This window comes from Lepidothrix coronata, unplaced genomic scaffold (genome assembly GCF_001604755.1).
Source record: "Lepidothrix coronata isolate B3197 unplaced genomic scaffold, Lepidothrix_coronata-1.0 Scaffold97, whole genome shotgun sequence".
Lineage (NCBI taxonomy): Eukaryota > Metazoa > Chordata > Aves > Passeriformes > Pipridae > Lepidothrix > Lepidothrix coronata.
Window position 1 is genome coordinate 599,361 of NW_016690277.1, and position 18,993 is coordinate 618,353.

Here is an 18,993-nt window from a genome sequence, read left to right on the forward strand (position 1 = left end):
TGGGGCGGCCCCCGCGCTCCCTCTGGCGGCCGCCGCCGGGCAGAGCCGCCGCGCCGCGCCCCCACCGCCCCTGCAGCGCGGGTACAACAGCAGCTCGAACGGGGCTTCAGGGAACGAAACTGCCACTACTCGAGCTGTGCGTCAAAGCTTGGAACCGGCTTTAGCATTTCGGGAAATGCTATTGTAGTTTATAAGGGAAGAAACACAGTAAAAGGAGCGTAATTTCCACAAGCTGACAAAGTCCTTCTCTGCAGATGCATGGAATAACAAATGAAAAACCACAAACCTCGACAGAAGTTCAGGGTTTGTACTGAACTAAAAGGACAAGCACACAGACCCCCACACTCTTACCCCTGTTGCCTGAAGATGTTGCCTGAACTCATCCATCGTTGTATTTGAGATGCTCATGTCCCTGAACATTCCTTCCAGTTTAGATGTGAACTGACATCCACATTCAGTCTGAAAATACACAAAATAACTTGTTGTACCAGCACTATGAAAACAAAGCTTCTGATATGCAAACTGCAAGACTAAGACTAAGTTTATAAATCTCAAAGCTGTATTTCTGTACATTTTGTTACTGGGATTTCCATTTGCATTATATTCAGATCTTTTAGAAAAGTTTCATATCTTATATAAGGATCTAACCCTACAGAGATCAAAACCTGTTTTCCTTCTCTTTTCTCCATTATTGTATTTTTTATTTCGTTTTAGCTTTCCATCTCATATTTAAAAATCTGTGAAAGCTTATCAAAATAAGATATACACTTCCACCTGCCTTTTAGCATTATACTGTAAAGGGAAATATATTTTATTTATATCAGAAGCAAACTCCTGCTGTTCTAGGAGTGTTTTGTTTTAAAGGCTGGCTGCAGATCACCCAGTGAGATTACCAGGCCTTTTGAGGATCAGGGACATGCACACAGACACAGCATCCTGATCACTCTGCAATTCCATAAGAAAAGAGGGCAGTTCAGGTTCACTGACTCATCTGGCAAATGTATGCCCTGTGCCCTCTAAATCACCAGGATAAAAGTGGTGGAGAGGTAATCAGAAAGGAATTAACGCTGACAATTTGGAGAAATCTGATGCACACGGATTTTGCTCACTGACAGAATATATGCCAAAAATGAGGATCAGTGATTTTTGATTTTGGGATCAGATCCCTCTAGTTCAGAAGTTCTCTAGCCATTTATCATGCAGCTTAAGAAGAAGCTGCATTAGAACTTGCTTCAAGGACTTTTCCGCTTGAGGCTTTACCTTCTTCTCCATCTCTTGGCCTATTTAATCAGTACATTTAACCAACTGATATGAAGATTTATTTTCAATCTATCTCAAACTACTTAATCAAGGACTAATTGAGCATTAACACCACTCTGCTGATGGAGGCAACTAAAAAACAACAGAAGCAGCAACAAAATTCTACTGTGAATAACAAAAAAATCTAGGATAAAACAGCATTGTCTTCAAATTCAGTCACTGGAGCTGTCCTCTTATTTGGAAAGTCTTAACAAGTTTCAAAAAAAATTATTTTGTTTTCTAGATTGCACTTTCATCACAGGTGTTCACCATTACTTCCTTCCTTTTATTTCCATGAAATTAGTCAGAAAAACCTTTTGTATTTTCTGCTGGGGCTTTAAAAATCAACTCTGTATCTAACAGCAATCAAGATTAACGTTACCTATAAATCTCTTATGTAAAAACAGAAGAAACCATATCTATGACTAATAAAAAAGAAAGAGAAAAAAACCCTAAAAAGTATGCCTTACCTTTAATTTGGATATCATGTTTTTCTCAGAGTCATCTGAAACACTCTTGTTGGTGAGAAGTCTTCTTGCCAAGTGCTGCTTGTAATAGCGTTCAAAAACATCTTTCTCTTGCATAAACCTGAATAAAACCATTGCCTTATCCAATATAGTTTCTACTTCTTGCTCTGTTAGCTGTAAAACAAGTAATTTGCTGGTTTTAATCTTCCAGCACAAGTGTCTTACACAACCCAAACACTTAGAGTAATTCACAGCAGCAGATGGTCTAACAGTAGCCTACACAGAAGCCAACAAAACTGGTCCAACATGAGATCGACAGCCAAAAGAACGGTGCCCAAACTCAATAAAGTGGAGTAAGAAATAGACTTAAATAGACTTCTCTCTCAAGAGAGAAGGGAAACAATAAATGGGTAGAATGCCTTGATAAACATAGTAAAAGTTCCTGGGTAAGTTTTAAAAAGCACCGAAGGAAATCACTATTAGGAGTATGAAAGGTTAGCTTGGAATGAAAACCTTTTAAGACTTGTTTTGTAAAGCCCCACCTAGTGCCAGAACAAATAGAATTATTACTTATTTTATAAATGAATAGAATTTACCATTTGATTCCCAAAGCATAAATTGCATGCACTAATATTCAGCTTTATTCAGAGCCACTGAAGCCTCAGATGAACCATCTTGTCCAGTTCTGGGTTCTGTACCTCAAAAAATCTCATGAAAGAAGCTAACTCTGAAGGACACAGCCCTACTTAAACTAGAAGAGACAGATAATAGTCCTCTGATATATAAAAACAGTAAAAAGAAGCAAAGACAAACCGTTTCCCCATACCAAGTAAGCTAATTTTCAAAAGAAATTACTAGATGTTGGGAATAGCTGCCAAAATATCAATATATTTAAGGAAATGATACTTAAGGTTTCAAAAGAAGGGAGCTGCAGAATCTACTACTACCTAAGATTTTTGAGGGAGTATCTGCCAGAAGTAATTCACATATGTTGCTTCAGAGGTAGGTGATAAGCCACAGAGATCTCCTTGTGTCTGATTTTTCTGTTTAGATCTAAAGTGTTATGAGCTCAGATGTGTTACACATACTTTTTTTAGCTAGTATTGCCATTTCTCTTAATATAAAAATAATTCATAGAAATGTAGCTTAGTTTAATTTCATCCCAGTTTACACAGCAAAGGGCATGGTATTACAAGTTCATTTATACTTACTCCCTTGACTCCCTTTTTCAGCTTATCATCAATAAATAATGAGAGGTACTCTGGAGACCTGGAGTTGAGGTTGAGGAAGTACTCAAAGTCACCCGCAATAGTCTGTTTGAAGAGTCGATCGTTATTGAAAGATTCTTGAAGGAAGCGATCGAACCTACTCTTCAAATCCAGTAAACCCTTGAAAAAAAAAAAGAAAAGAAAAACAATTTTCACTGATATGAAGTTGTAAGCTGGAAAACAGTAACAACAGACAGAGAAGACCAGATCTACAGAGATTCTGCAATGCTCTGCGTTCGTTAGAAAGTATCAGAAATTTCATTTCCATTTTTAAATTTCTGTTGCTGCCACAAATATCTTAGGCAATTTTCAGATAAATTTGCTAAAATATTGGTATCAAATACTGGTGCAGTTTGCTATAATACACTTCTCACACTAAGAAATGTTTTTAAACACCCTTGGTAAACAGGTTGATGTACTGCATTTTTAAAACTAAAACTTAAAGGAGGTATTTGTTGCACTTGTTAAGCCTTGTCTATGTCAAGCAACATTGACAAAGTCACTACCATAAATACAGGGTATGTGAAAGCTGAGGCTAAGCATCCACCAACTGCATCCCTAGAGCTACTGAACAAGTCTGAGGAGAAAACACACTGCAACAACAGGCCTAAACTTGTCAGGGCTTTTTCCCACCTCTAATTTAATCCAAGGATGTATTTTGCATGATTTAGTCACATGTTTCTTGCTGACCTTTAAGAGTCACTGTGAGCATATGAAAGGTAGATATAAGCAATAGCTCTCCAGTTATCACAGTGTGAAGTACACAGGCCCAGACTGAACAACTTCCTCTGAGCTAAATCATCAGACTCTTAACATAATTTTTATTCAGAGCTAAAGCAACGGAGTGTAGAAGGGGGAAGCATCTTAAAATCAGCTGAGCATATGACACATACAGGGTTTAGACATAACTAAGACAGCATTTGGCAAGGAGAGAAAATTTCACTTGAAATTTAGATTTGTCACGAATAACAATTGCCCACAAAAACTGTCCAGGTTAAATGACACTAAAGTTCTCAGTTTCTTAAGAAATTATTCATATGTGGTTACTTAAAGAAGCCATTCAAGAATTACTCAAAGAAGTAGTAACGTTTCTTGGGAACTCACCATCTCACTTAAAGGAATGGCCTTTAGACAGGCTAATTAATGTGTATTAGAAATTTTAAATTCAAAGTAAATCCCACTATCTCTCTGTTTACCAAGGTTAGCTTATGTCTCCTCTCCAGGAGTACACCATCTGAACAACCTGGTGTTAAACAGGAGAAACTGTTAGTACCTTAAATTAAAACAGCATTTCAACATCCCTTCAAACTATTATATGAAGTTTAAACCTAATCCTCTGGCAATGCTTTTGCAACCATCTCGCCAATTCTGCTCAGGGTTTAGTGATGTCAAGTTGCAGAAGCAGTGCTGAGCTATGATGAATGTTTTTTTCTTGATGCAGCTTCCATGTCTGTCTTCTTATTGCTATTGTCCTTGAAAGATTCAGCTGAACACGGCCAAGATGAGAAGTACAAGATGGTTTCTCAATTCACAGGTGTGTTTCTCTCTTCTTCCATCACCTCAGTGGAAGTGATAAACCTGTCTGGGGGTTTATCAGCAATTGAATATCAACCCCATCCCTAGGACATCTTCCTGAGATGGCTGGGGTACATACTAAGGGCTGAGCTCTGCCAAAGCATGTGGGACACAGCTGCAAGTCCTCCTCAGCTTCATTATGCTGTTTGCCTCTGTAGCAGGAAACCTTGATACCATCTTTATAATTAAGTTTATAAATCTTTCCCTGTTAAATTTTTTATGATACCTCTTTAGGCCCATTAGGAGTGAAAACTACTTCAAAGTACTTATTCTCCACATCATTTGACCCCCTCCTCTCTTTTTTAAATTGTACCACCACAAACGTAACAGCCCTTAATCATTTACCCAAATAAATTTCAAAGGATATTCTCTCTGCTTTTTAACAGTCCTTGAAGAGGTAATTCTTGTTCAAATCTGGTAAGAAGTTTGCTTCAGCATTGCCAGAAAATTATTAATCCAATCAAAAATGTTTTTATACTCAAATGGCTTCTTCAAATAGTAACCAGTTCTAACAGTTATTGTTTTCAAACAAAACAGCAGAGATTAAGAGACATACATTAAATGTTTCTCATAAAGAACAGACACAAGGACTTCAACTAGACATTTTAAAAAAACCTCAAACTTAATGTTTAATGAATATACATGTTCAGATTAAATATGACATCTTCCAGCTACAGAAACATATCCCTAAAGTTCAATGAACTCTTAAGATTTTATGTGCAAATTTAAATCCATCTTCCCAGAAACAATGGAAAAGATGACAAATACTCCTGAAGCATATTTTGTGATCTTCATGAATGAATGGTACCCATCACTTAGTGAGAGATGGAGAACAGAAAGAACACTCACATCTTTTAACATGCTGATGTGTTCTGTTTCTCAGACTGAGAACGAAGCAAGTAATTTGTTATGATTGATAAACACATTTACCTCTCAATCACAGCTAATCTTGCCATGAAATATTGCCATGTGATTTTTGTCTCAACAAACACTGATAGCTAGTGTTACATAAAATTAATCAAAATGGACACTATAAAGCTACTTGCCAGCACACATAGAACTCACTCTGGAGACATGTCATTTAGGGTAATCTAAGAAGGTCCCAGCAGTTAGATAATTAGCCTGAATATGTTGTTTGATATAAGCAGCTACCAAAAACTGAGCATGTACTTTCCAAGCAATTTCAGCCAGAGTTCTAAACATGTCTGAAAATTCAGAGAACGTACATTTAAAAAAAAATTTAAATTTAGCTTATTAATAACAATGCCTTTGGAATTGATATTAAGGTTTACCTTATAAATCGTGTCTGTGGTGAACTGCTACTGTGACGAACGTGGGAAAGATGAAAGAAAACGTTAAAATATTTAACTACCTGAATATAGTCAACTGGATTCTTTCCTTCTCCCTCTTCAGACACTAGTGCTTTGCCCTGCTCTCGCAGGTATGAGCTCATGCACTCGCACATCGTCTTCAGACCATTTGGCACACGGCTGAACAACTTGTACATGCAAGCAAGGTCTGGAAGCAAGAATGAGAGATTATGCAGGACACCTCTTGTGTTACATGTGTGTAACTCATTCATCTCAGAGCAAAAGATGACAACTAAAGATTCACCTAAAATAATGAGAAGTGGCTTAGGCTAAACATGGCTTTCCAAAAGAGCAATCCATCCTCGCACATTTATGCAAAATCTTATCATAATGCAGCAAGTATTTCCACTCTACTATTTAACTCAATCAAACTAAGGCCTATAAAAGTTAAACTAATTTCTATAGCTTATGAACACCCTTCAATATCCTTGCACCCTCAGCCTGAAGGCTATCTAAACTGGATATTAAAGAAAAAAAAATGTTAAGTATGGTATCATCACTTTCCTTTTCAATACAGTAACTATCTTTTCTTACAGATAGGAAATGTGCTCACCCTGTCGCTCTATCACCTAGTAATTGTGAAGCTGCTTTAATGAACAAAGGCCATTAATCTAAGCAGCAAGTCTGTTCCCCATTCTCATGGCTTTAGTGTGAGCACCAATTTCTAAATACAGATACTACAATCCCTCTCTTCATTATGCTGCTTTAGAAACTTATGTTCTATTTCTTTCCATAGGAACTTTCATTCGGTCACTCTGTCCCACATTAACCTCTATTAGGGAAAACCAAATCAAGCCAAGCCCTTTCTTTTTCCAACCAGTTCAATAAGCTGCTTCTTATCCTTTAAAAACAGCCAACTCCTTCCTGCAACAATGTTCTCTCCACAAGAATTGGTCCTGCAATGCTTCTGTTTGTCTTTTACACAAGTACTTTTCAGAATAACTGCCTGTGGGCCAAAAAAAATTCATGTATTTTGACAGATATATACTAGAGGAGTGGAAGTAATAAAATGGCTCATGGAAAACTGGTAACAAAGACCACTGCAATAGATTTGTACTTTTTTTTACGAGATACCTGGTTTAACCAAAAAAAGTACCTGTGACTGGTACTGCATAGAATTAAGTTAAGCATATAGTCTATGTTTTAAGAGCCCTCTAAAAGGCTGAAGTAATATTCTCAGATGTTTGCAGAACAGAGCCACTGAAGTGTTTTCACAATTACACAGGAACACAATCATTAAGCTTGACTTATCCCATGTTTAAAAACAATAAGCAGTATCATAAACATTTCTGTCTCCCACATGACCCAGTCTTACCTTCTGTCTTCCCATTTTTCAGCATATGAACTAGCCCAGAGTTCTCCATTTCCACTATAGTTTTCATATGCTTGGAAATAAGCTCCCTCTCAACAACTTTCACAATAGGTTCTTCTGTTGATTTATCCAGACAATGCATCACCCGTTCTATTTCTTCATTAATTCTAGCTTCTACTTTCTTTATATATACAGAAGCACTGTTTTCAGCTAAAAATTTTTGACTTTCCATCTGTGATTAACACAAATTAATATTTTAGACTTTTTTTTTAAAGAGAAAAAGAAAACATACTAGTTATGTCAGATCAGCATTCATAAGCAAGTTCAAATCAAACACAGCATGTCCAACACTTTATACACCCAAGATTTACGTACACACTTAACACAAAATGAAGGTTCTATTATGCTAAATGTGTTACATAAGGGGATACATGCAATATAAACAAGGTCTATATTTTTCATCCTAAGCCAGCCTAGTTTCCAGTTACCAACCAGAGTTTTAGCCACAGGTCCAAAGAAAACAGAACGATGGGGAGAGAGAAGAGGCAAAAATTCCTTTCAAATACCAGTTTATGTCAGTTGTCATCATTCTCATTAGTGACAATGCTAAGCACATTATTTCATGTCAAACTGGTTTTATCCATACTGGTCAGCATAGTCTTTTGGTGAAAAGATGTTTTATTTTTTTTATTTTTAAGGTAGAGCTAAGAAATGGAACTTAAATGAAAGCAATTAGTTTTCTTAAATTTATGTAGCATCAAAGAAAACCAGTACACAATGACACTCAAATGGTTGTACAACATATGATTCAGCTTTTCAAAAAAGTTTGGAGATCAGAGCATACAACAGTCAGTCAGTTGATCCTGCATAAGAATTGGGAGACTGACAAATTATCTCATCTAGATATCTTTTAACATGCTCTTAAAATTTATAACAATTTCCAGCAAGATGAACATGATTACACTCAAAAAGCAATCAACTGGCTTTCCTCCTCAAAGTATCTCACAAAAAAACCTCAGGGAATATTTAAAATGTGTTATTTGGTGGCTGATCAACAACTGGAGAGCCACTTGCTTACACTTAATTCCTTGACTCAGTTCATTTTATTACAAAAAACAGCTCACAAATGTAGATACTATGAAGGAAAAAGCTTCCTCCAAGGCAGTTTGACAGGTTTCCCAGGCTGAAATAGTTTGAACCTTTCATGCTACTGGTATTTCAAAAAGACTGTGGGGGCAATGCAGGGGTAGACTCAGTTGCATGAAATAGCCTAAAGCAGCAGGCACAAGATTAGCATAATGATTACTTCACGTGTTATTGGCACCCACAGCTCAAAACTACATTCAAATTATGCTAATTCTGTAGAATCTGTGTTACTTTTCCCCCGCAAAGTTAGTCCTTATTTTTCTTATTTAATTTAATGGATATGGACATACTCATCAAATAAGCAACAAGTATTTAAAGGACCATCAATTCTCACAATTCCAGGGAGTTACAACAACATTCCAAACAGGAGATTAGAACACTGCCATACCTGAAAAAATTCTGCAGACATCTCCAAAAATGGAGCCTCAAAGTCTTCTTCATAGACTGACCTTCCTTCAAGACCTAGAATCATTAACATCTGGCAAGCATTTCTTATTGCGCCTCTGCCAAAAAGTAAGTTGTTAACAACTTGAGAAATCAACGGGCTTGTAAAACAGAGTACACAGCAGAATAACAACTTGTAACATGGTATTAAATAAAATATAGTAATAGAAAGTCCATTCTAAATCTGTTTTGATACATGACACATTTTCAAGAAGATTATACCAGCAACATTGTTTGGTTTTGTTCAAAACTAAAGAGCTGATAATGTTTATTAAATATTTTAAATGCAGTGATAGGGAAGCAGGTCTCAAGTTCTACTAGCTTGCAAGACTGAAGAGTATGTTTCAATATACAAGAAAATAAACCAAAATACTACTTCAAAGAAAACTGCATGTGTAGGTCAGAACTGAGCAATTTAAAATAACTGCACACATGGAATTTGCTGTGAAAAGTTTAAGTATTTTTTGTTGGTTGGCTGTTTAATAAAAACCAAAACACCCCCCCAAAATAAAAATGTATCAGCAAGTTAATGAAAACAAAGGAACTGCATCCAGAAAAAAAATTCCACTTCCTGGCAGTAGGGGACAATACACAGCTGTAGCCAGGGAGTATTCTTTCTCTTCATAAATTGCAATCTCAGTCACAGAACTGCAGCCAAAGTAGCAAGGATTTTACACATCCCCACACCCAACAGCTGTTCTGAAACTGGAGAAGCACAAGAAAACTTGCAAATTTGAAGTCCCTTCAGCTGCAGTATCTGCAGTGTGTGGCACAAAACTCCACATCTAAACTTGCCAGAGAAGCTGTGAAACAGATTTAAAAGCTTAGAGATGCAACTCACCTACCAAGAAACAAATGGATTGAAAGGAAAAGGAATTGGAATTAAAAGAGGAAATGTAATAAAAAAATAAATAAATAGGTACAAAAAAATTAAACAACCTCTCAATACAGAGAAAACACACGACAGCAAACAAGAGGCAGAGAATTGTCAAAACTTTGCTTTATAACTAAACACTCCAGCACATTGGGGTAATGGAGACATTTAATAAAAGTTTAAATAAAAACCACGTGATAAATATTAAAAAAATGCATTAACAAGCTTCCCCATTTACCACTATGCTAAAACTTAATGTACGAGAAATATTTCAGATTATGGAGAAATCTGAATCGTGCAGCCTTAAGCCTAATTAATTGTTTGTGTATGTTCTTGACTCATTCATTATTTATAACTAAAGACAGTCACTTACAAACATCTTACCTGTCTACAACTTCTCCTTTCCTTTCTCTTGCAATCATATCCAGCAGAGTTTGCCGCAGGTGATCCCTAATGCAGCCGTAGCGAACTACTTGATCTCGAAAAATAATCAAGCCCAAATTGTAGACGTTCTCCACATTATTTTGTTGCACATACACACGGTCCTACAAAGGCACACACAGCAATAAAACTGTCAATTCAGTGCATCTGTGCTATTCAAAAATAAAAGAGATCGATTATTTCTGTACAGTGCCTTTCTCCGTAGAAAAAAATTATGAATACCCTCAAAATTCAAAACCAGTCCCCCCTTTTCCAAAACTTCATTTACACTGGAAGTCTACTGCTAAAGCATGGCAGAACAAATCTACAGCCTTGACACTTTTTAGTCTGGGTGCAGAGGAACCTCCAACTACTGACAAAATTCAGGGCACAATCTGAAAGAGGTCTTACTTACCTACTCAAACCCCTTCCCCTTTCTGATCTTAATTCATTTTCCTACAATTTTTCCTCACCTCCCCATGCATCTTCCTACTACTCCTTTTAGGCAACCAAAATGCAATATTCAATGACATCTCCTGAAAGAGCATCATTAGATGAACAGAAGAAAAAGTAAAGCCAAAATGAGAAGAGTTGCAATCGCAATCTTTATGGATTGGTACTGCAAAATTGTACAGAAGGACTTCTGTTGACACCCTCCCCTCCCATGAAAAAAAATTCACTTTCATTCAACTTGAGGAAATGTTATTTTTCATTATAATTGCACACATACACAAACACTCAAAAAAGAAAAGAATGGCAAAAGAAGAATATTTTTTTGTTTCAATATGGGTTTAAATTCCATCTCCCTACATAATCTCAGCCTATAGGAATGATCAAGTTCCTCAACTATCTACTTTTTTATCCACCTACATTTACAAACTGACACTGATCCTCAGATCAGCATTCCAAGACCTCATAGCCCAAAATCTATCGTATGGAGTTGACTGAGACATTACTGAGCAGATCCTGATTTCTTATTGCCACCCACAGAAGGGCTCCAGAAATTTGTCTCCCCTTTCCTATTCCTCTCTCCCAACTCCTCAACTCTCTAGAAAAGGCAGGCTATTAATAAAGTTACTAGCAGACAGAAAATGCATGTATTTGCTTAATAGTTACTAGTGCTGTACCAGGTAAGACCCATCAAAACAACACTGAGTAGAAAAACGGTGAGCTTTTACAACCTTTTTCTGAGATGAGCAATAATTATTTTTCTTCATTTCTGTCAGGGAATAATCCATTCCTCTAAAATCATAGCTTGAGTAATTACTAAAAATACTGCTTTGCTACCATTTAAGCATCAGGACAATGATATTAGAAAAAATTAGAGTTTTGTACCCACTCATAAATCTGAGTGGGATATGGTTTTCTGAGAATGTACATAGCTATAACAACATAATAATAAAAAATAATAATAATAAAAAACATCTATAAAGGATGAAGGTCGATGTTTGAAATTGTGTATAAAGATCAGCTTCTCCATGGTTCTGTCAACTATCTTAAGAGCTTTATCACACTCAGTATTGCAGAGTAAAGCTACTCAAACACCCAGAAAATGAAACCATTAAAAGAACAAATGTTATGCTTCAGACTGTGGAAAACAGATTACAAAATCACAAGTTTATGTAAATCCCACAGTTACAAAAAATCAGAAGGAAAAGACAGCACACAGTTTAGCAGCTGAACTTACATGGTGAAGTTTTTATATATTAATTATGTGCCAGATTGCCACTTGGTGACCAGAGGAAAGCAAAACACTGGGTTCTGCTATTAACGAATGATTTCCCACTCTCTCCCTTCAGACAGGCAGCAGCTGATTTAAATGAAAAAAACAAGCTGGGAACAGGTCAGATATGCCTTCTCTGTGGCTCGTGAAGAAAGCTCAATTCTGCCTCAAAGCAAAATGTTTACTAGTTGGTCTCATGAAGTTAGTTTAGTGATACATGGTGGTCTGGGTCTTTGGAATATGTACTTCATTTTTCATTATTTACAAACAAGGTTGTTTATTTCACTTCCTTATTTACACACTTGCATCAAGAACAGAAGTAAATGGGATTCTCAAGTAAGACAAGCTTAAAATATATTTTCAAAGAGATGAAAGAGTAAATTAAAAAGTAACATCTAATATACTATGTGACTTGAGGAGAAAAGAATATATCATTCCCCAAAAATATTCAGGCCTCTAAAGCACAGGCAGCAGGGTATCTAAAAGGATTAAAGCCATGACTCATCTGCATAGCTTCTGTTGTGGCAGTGCTAAACAGTGCCATCACAAAATAGTAACTGCACTAGAAACTCCTCTCAGTGTATCAGCATGCCTCTGTAGTAAGCCAGACCACTCTACAATACCCAAACCAGAGCAGCAACATTAACATTTCTGATACTGCTGATTTGCTCACCCTTGGTAACAGATCACATTTACTGTTTACTGGAAGCTCTCCCAATCCAAAAAAAGTAATCATAGAGAGAAAGCCCCAGTGGGGAACAGGTTTGACTGATGAGGCTACACACACTACTGCACAGCAATCACCTCCCACAGGGAGAAGCAGCGGGTTATTAAAGGTAAGAGTAACTTTTAGAAGACAAGGGTGGAGTTTCAGGCAGCAATTATTCATAAACTACAGTCCTGCTTATACTGCAGAATTCTGATCTGAACTAAAGTTACCTACTGTGAAATATCACCAGCCATGTTTTGCCCATCTCTGCACAGGACCTGGATGGTGCAGCCTTCAGACACCCTTGACTTTGTCTATATAGTAAGTGTCTTTGATGCTAGTTCTGGAAATAAAAACAACAATTTCTCCCTTTTACCTTGTGTGTAAGGTATGGACAGTAAGAGACACATGCCCTGAGGTCAAAACTCGCATATCCAATCTGTCAGTGCTGGCTTAAAAAAAAAGACACCATCTTTGTGCACAGCACAGATGAGAAGGGAATTCTCTGCCCCCTGAAAAATACACAGCTGTATTTGCAGGAGCAATTGTTCATTTCTGATGGTGTGTAACTGGCACTGCCCATATGCCTATAACACAGCCAGGGGTGTGACTGCTGCACTCACATACCTGAAATCACTTTAAATTTAGCAAGTAACAAGTAATAGAGAAGGAACACCACAGAATCCAGTTTAACCCAGTTTCCATCACACATTCTAAGAATTCTCACACTCAGTGTTGCTTGAAGACCAAACAACTGCACCTCCACTGCTACCATAACATACAGCAGTTAAATAAACCCACTGTGGACATGCTTACACTGCTGCTGTGAGGCTGAATTTCAGCTATGCCCAACTGTAGTGCATCACTTCACTGCTTCAACATGTATGTGCCTGACTCAGCAAAGATGTTACTTAGAACATGACTTTGGTGCTTTGGTGCCTCACTGCTCACTGCAGACAGTGCCATGAAGTTATGGAGAGTATTACATCTACTCTGGCACTGATTATTGTAGCCTAAACATGCAAAGCAAAAAGGAAGAGAGCTAGTGCTGTATCCTACAACATACACTGGAACTGCATAAACTTGAAATTCAGTCGTGGAAACTGGAATGTCTCAATAAAGTCACGACAAATCTTTACTATGCAAAAGGTTACAAAACCTCACACTACACCTGCAGCAGACCTGAAACCAACAGACTTTCACCAGAGAGTATCACAAGAAACAAGGTAATTTAGTGCTTGTGGAAGAGGTTCTGCACATACAATGAAATCCTGCCATAAACCTCAAACAGCAAGTATTCTAGTCATTAAGTATCATAATGCAGAAACCCCAATGTGCAAAACTCATGCCTTTCTAAAAAAAGATCTATTTGAATTTATTTTTATTTCAAAAGTAGCAAAATTAAATAGGGGAAAGAGATTAAGGTGTGCTGGAGAAGTGTTTGTTCTGACTTAAATCATATGACAGCCAATGGGTGAAACAAAGCTGGAAAACAAATGTGGCATTAAAACAGTTAGAGTTTAAGATGTACAATCACTAGGCTGAGGTAAGAATTTAAGAGAGTAAGACCAGAACTCAAGAGGATGTTAAATGTTTTACTTTCACTGATGTTACATGGTCTGTTGGGCAACAGGTACATTTCCTGAAACTGATGGCTAATTGAGATGGCCTACAAAATAAGAGAAGGATTGGGTTATGCTTTACTTACAAACATATGATAATTGCATATACGTCTGGTAGAACACAAGCATATCAATTAACAGTGCCTGGTGACTGAGTTTATACACTGTTTGGCTTTTACAGATAAAATATTTTTCATGTCAGTTATAGTAGCTGTGCTTGAATAAAAACATACAAACAACTTCTGACATAAGCATATCACTATAATCCTACATGTCACTCAGACTCAACATCATAAAAGAACAAATCATTCGTTATTTTATGAAGTTCTTGAAAATTGTTTCTTTGAAGAGCAGTCAGGTCTCATCTTTCACAGGTGTTCCATTACTGTATGATTTTGTGGCACTAGCAGCCACAAAACTAATTTCCAAAATTCCAAACTTTTGGGACGAACACATACTCAAGACTGGAAGTTTCCTGCTCTAAAGTCTCTTTTGAATGAAGCAAATTGTGTTTGACTCAAGATGACATCCCACTGACAAAGATGAAACTGCAAATCTTTGAAAATAATCCTATTTTGAACTATAGCTTATACTTCAATTTGTAATCAAAGCCTGTATTTTCGATTGACAATTTGTCTTATGCCCCTCCAAGTCAAAGAAAAGAAGGAAGTGTGCCCATTGCATCAGCTCCTTGCATTAGATAGTTCTGTTATAACCCCATGTTACGTTACAGAGGTTTAACAAACAGACATCAGCACTCCTAAAGCTTGACAAGTTTATATAAGCATTTTGGAAGAAAATTTTGTTGTATTTTTACTATTATACTAGAAATATATTTTATTTTAGATGTGTTTTTTCTGTTTCTTTGGGTCTTACTTTGATACAAGGAAAAAAAAAATCAATGGAAGGCAAATAATTAGTCAAGCAGAGGGCTCAACTGAACACCCACCTGAAATAATTAGGGACTGTCAAACAGCACATGGAATATAATCCAGAGGTATGAAAGTTTATTTATTATTCTGTTCTGAATCTAAAAGATAACCCATGAAGTCCAATTTGCACTTGTAGGAATGCTGCAGGTTTCCATCCCCCGAAATTTTGGTGGAAAAGAAAAGGCTGTCTGGATGTTTGAACAGCACTCACAAGCTTTAAACCAAAGCCAAGGCATTGCTCTCTGAGTGCAAAGAATACTTGGTAAACTGGTAAACAGCTCTCCTTTTCCCCCAGAAGTGGTAACTGCAGTATGTATCCCTTCCTCAAAGAGGGAGCCCTTTGGTCCTTAATATACTGGTCAACACACTGAAACAGGAAAAGCTGATAAGCCAATTTTCTCTGCCACGCTTTGAAGGATCAAAAATTTACTGATTTTAAGAGTAGGAGATAACATGGCATTACCCATTACCTTGGAGTATCCAGCACCTTCTGTACTGAAATAATATATAATATTTGGCTAAAACACAACAGCTATTCCCCTGGAAAGCTCTGGATTCCATCTTCTAACATTTCTAAAAATTCACCACTAGCTTTGGTAGATTAATCTAATCCTTAACTATTCTTGAATTTGCCTAGTTGCATCTTGCAGCAATTGATTTGTATTTGTCCTTCACAAACAGATTAGAGATTCCAGGATTTCTCACAGCAAAGACAGTACATTTTGAAAATAATCTCTCCATCTTCCTTTTGGCAAGATAAAAATAGACAAATTGTTCAGTGTCACTTGAAGGCATTTTATCCAGCCCTCTAGATTTTGGTCTTTTCCCAACTGAAATAAAACAAAACCAACCCTCAACATGAAGGCCACTAAATCCATTAAAAAAAAAAATCATGTTATTAATCAGTCCAAATTCTTTAACTTTTAGCAGCTTATTAACCAAAGGGGACTTCACAGCTAATACAAACATGGTCAGTGTGATAGGGTGAGATCTTTAACAGCTACAAGATGAGATCTTAACTCCAGTTTTTCAGCAGATAGAGAACAATTCCAGTTAATTACCATTTTTTACCAAAAAATTGCCATCACTGTCTGTCCTTCACTGTCTAATACTGCATAAAGTACTATCTTTAGTATGATATTTTGGCAAAAAATTATTTTATATAAAAAAACCACAGAATCTCAACAAGTTTTTCTCTTCTTTGTCAACTCAAAGCCTTTGGTTAGAAGCTAAGCAAAAATACTCTCCTGCATCCTAGAGCATGCCCACCACTATGGGAATTTAAATACATACCAACTACCTAAAGCATAACACAATCCAGAGACAAAAATGTTAGGCCTTCTCTCCAAAAAAAAAGCCTTTTCTGTTTAATGTAGGTAAGAAATTGCAAGCCTGCAACCAGAGATCACATTCTCATCTATGTACACCACAATCTTGTACCCAAGCTCTGTATGAACAGGAAAGGATTCAGCTGGAATTTAACATTCAAGGACACACACTGTACCAAAGTTATCCTCTTCAAATCCTTAACCTTAAAGAACAACTACATTGGAAGCCTGAGGAGACTTTACACCATCATGCTTTCCACAGTAAGAAAACACTGCTACGTGAACTACAACAGGCAAATCACATCTATAACCTGCCAGAATGGGTCTGACCAGCTTAGCTTTCAAGAATTGCAAAGTTCAACCATTTTTCAGATTAATTTTTCAAGTGATAATGAGATAATCTAAAAGAAGAAACCAATTACATTTGGTCAAACACCTATGCATACAAGAGTATTGCATGGGAAATTCAAAACAAGGGACAGAGAACAGTCTTGGGAAAAGGAGTGGTAAGCAAGCCTTGCTTTTTATCTCTCCATTTTATTTGTTTGGATTTGTCAAAAGAATTTACTGCACAGCTAAATGTGTGAAATAGCAGAATACCCACCATATACATCAGAATGTCTCTAATCATCACCATTGCTGTTTGATGATCGTTCCACGCTTGGTTTAGTGTTTGTAGAAAGTTGTTATTCAAGGAGTTTAACACATCTTCTCGCACCTGAAGCAAAAAAAAAATAACAGATTGCCATAAACTCAAGTCGGTTTCTCCTGCAGCAGTTAAATCTTAACAAACTTAGCTTCGGCACAAATTTTCTTGCTCCTCTATGAACTTTTCTGTGGAAAAATATGACTTCACACATGTAAGAAAAATGAGACTGAAAACAAGAAGAACAAAATAAACATAGGTATTAAATTTCAAAGGAATTCTTGAAATCTCAAATGTTAAAAGTATTTTTTTACAACTCTTCAAAGGTTTTATCTCCTATGTTATAGTGTTTAAAGTAATGCTAGCTTTACTATCACAAGTAATTTCAGAATACTGGATAGTAGCAGTCAATATTACAAACAGGAACAAGTACAGGTGGAAAATTGGCCATGATGACATTTAGAGAGACAAGCTGAGACAGCATAAAGTCACAGCAAACAACCTTCACTGGTAAAGACCAGATTCTTACACTGACAGTCTGTACTCTCCAGCAATGAGAAAAAAAAGTCATCTTTGTTTATACAAATGTATTTGCTCATTTGATTCATCTGTCTCAACTTCAGACTTTATGCTTCTTTGCCACTACTACTCCTGCTAATAAAAAAAGAACATCCAGTTTCATATTTTGATTTTATGCAGCAGAAATATACTACAGTGCTCAAGCTTTAAACTCATGTAAAGGAGAAACCCATGGGAACGTAAAAAAAATTATTCCAGAGTTAACAAAATGCAGGAATTGACTTTTGACATAACATGAAGAATATATTCTGCCCTCGTTGTAACCCAACAGAATGTATTCTCACATTTACAGATCTGCACTTATGCTTGGGTGAGTGCAAATTTCAGCACAGAGAATTCATAGAGGAAAACAAAATGCGCACAGCAAGCAGCCACAAACTGCACCAACATCACATGCAACCACCTGAGAGACTTCATTCTGTTAAAGTTTTATGCAGTTATTAGGCCAAACCAGCATAACAAGGAAGTCTGTCTGCCACACTACTACATATACTCCATAAACTTAGATGAGCAAACCAGAGACAGAGCATGGCACATCACACAAACACAATGGTCTCTTCTCAAGAATCTCTGGAAGCTTATCCCAACAATATTCACCTTGTTCCTGAATCTAGGCAACACATGTATCTGTAGGTTGTTCAAAGCTTTCTGAAGTCTTCAAACACCCACTCTGCAGACCTGAGCAAGGCCTCTCCTTTTCACTTTTTGAAAACATAATATGCAGTTATAAGCACTCCTTAGCTGCCTCATTCTTTCTGATCATGACCATCATTTACCCTTTGGTCTCCCAAATGTGTGCTCTGTTAACATCCAATCTATGTAGTTTGGATGTAAATATGCATTAAAAACTTCAGCAGACATACTTGTGAAGAGTATGCAGAATCTCCCAGAACAAGAGAAACACACGTGACATGGTTGCTTTCACTTCTTTGGCCAGTGTGTAATAACATCGAAAACATTACTTGGTAGATCACCCACACAGGTAAAATTTACCAAAGCATGATTAGCTTATAAGCACAGATAACCAGGGACATTAATTTTACAACACTTTTTTCAAACAACACAGAGGCAGTGTGCCTTTGTGATTGCACAGATCCATCACACTAATGCTACTGGGCCAGTCAGTGCAAAATCATGCACCAACGGGGAGCAAAAGGGGGTTCTTGCCAGCAGGTAGCAGTGATGAATTGCTTCCAAGCAGACACCTGAACACTCGACAGCAGTGCCACCTCTGCTCCATACAGAATGTTATGTGGCTTTCTGGAAATGTGTTTTAAAG

The 18,993-nt window shown here is 36.9% G+C and overlaps 1 protein-coding gene across 2 annotated transcripts in view; it reads right to left on the reverse strand.

The window, feature by feature from the left end:
* The window catches only part of CUL3 (cullin 3), a 61,133-nt gene that overhangs the window by 12,004 nt on the left and 30,136 nt on the right, over positions 1-18,993 (reverse strand). For both annotated transcript variants that reach the window (XM_017822344.1, XM_017822345.1), the window contains exons 3-10: positions 17,094-17,207; positions 10,140-10,300; positions 8,826-8,940; positions 7,295-7,523; positions 5,982-6,127; positions 2,978-3,154; positions 1,770-1,940; positions 352-459 (exon numbers count right to left, since the gene is read on the reverse strand). In XM_017822344.1, coding sequence (XP_017677833.1) covers positions 352-459; positions 1,770-1,940; positions 2,978-3,154; positions 5,982-6,127; positions 7,295-7,523; positions 8,826-8,940; positions 10,140-10,300; positions 17,094-17,207 — 1,221 coding nt within the window. The remainder of the gene's footprint in view (positions 1-351; positions 460-1,769; positions 1,941-2,977; positions 3,155-5,981; positions 6,128-7,294; positions 7,524-8,825; positions 8,941-10,139; positions 10,301-17,093; positions 17,208-18,993) is intronic.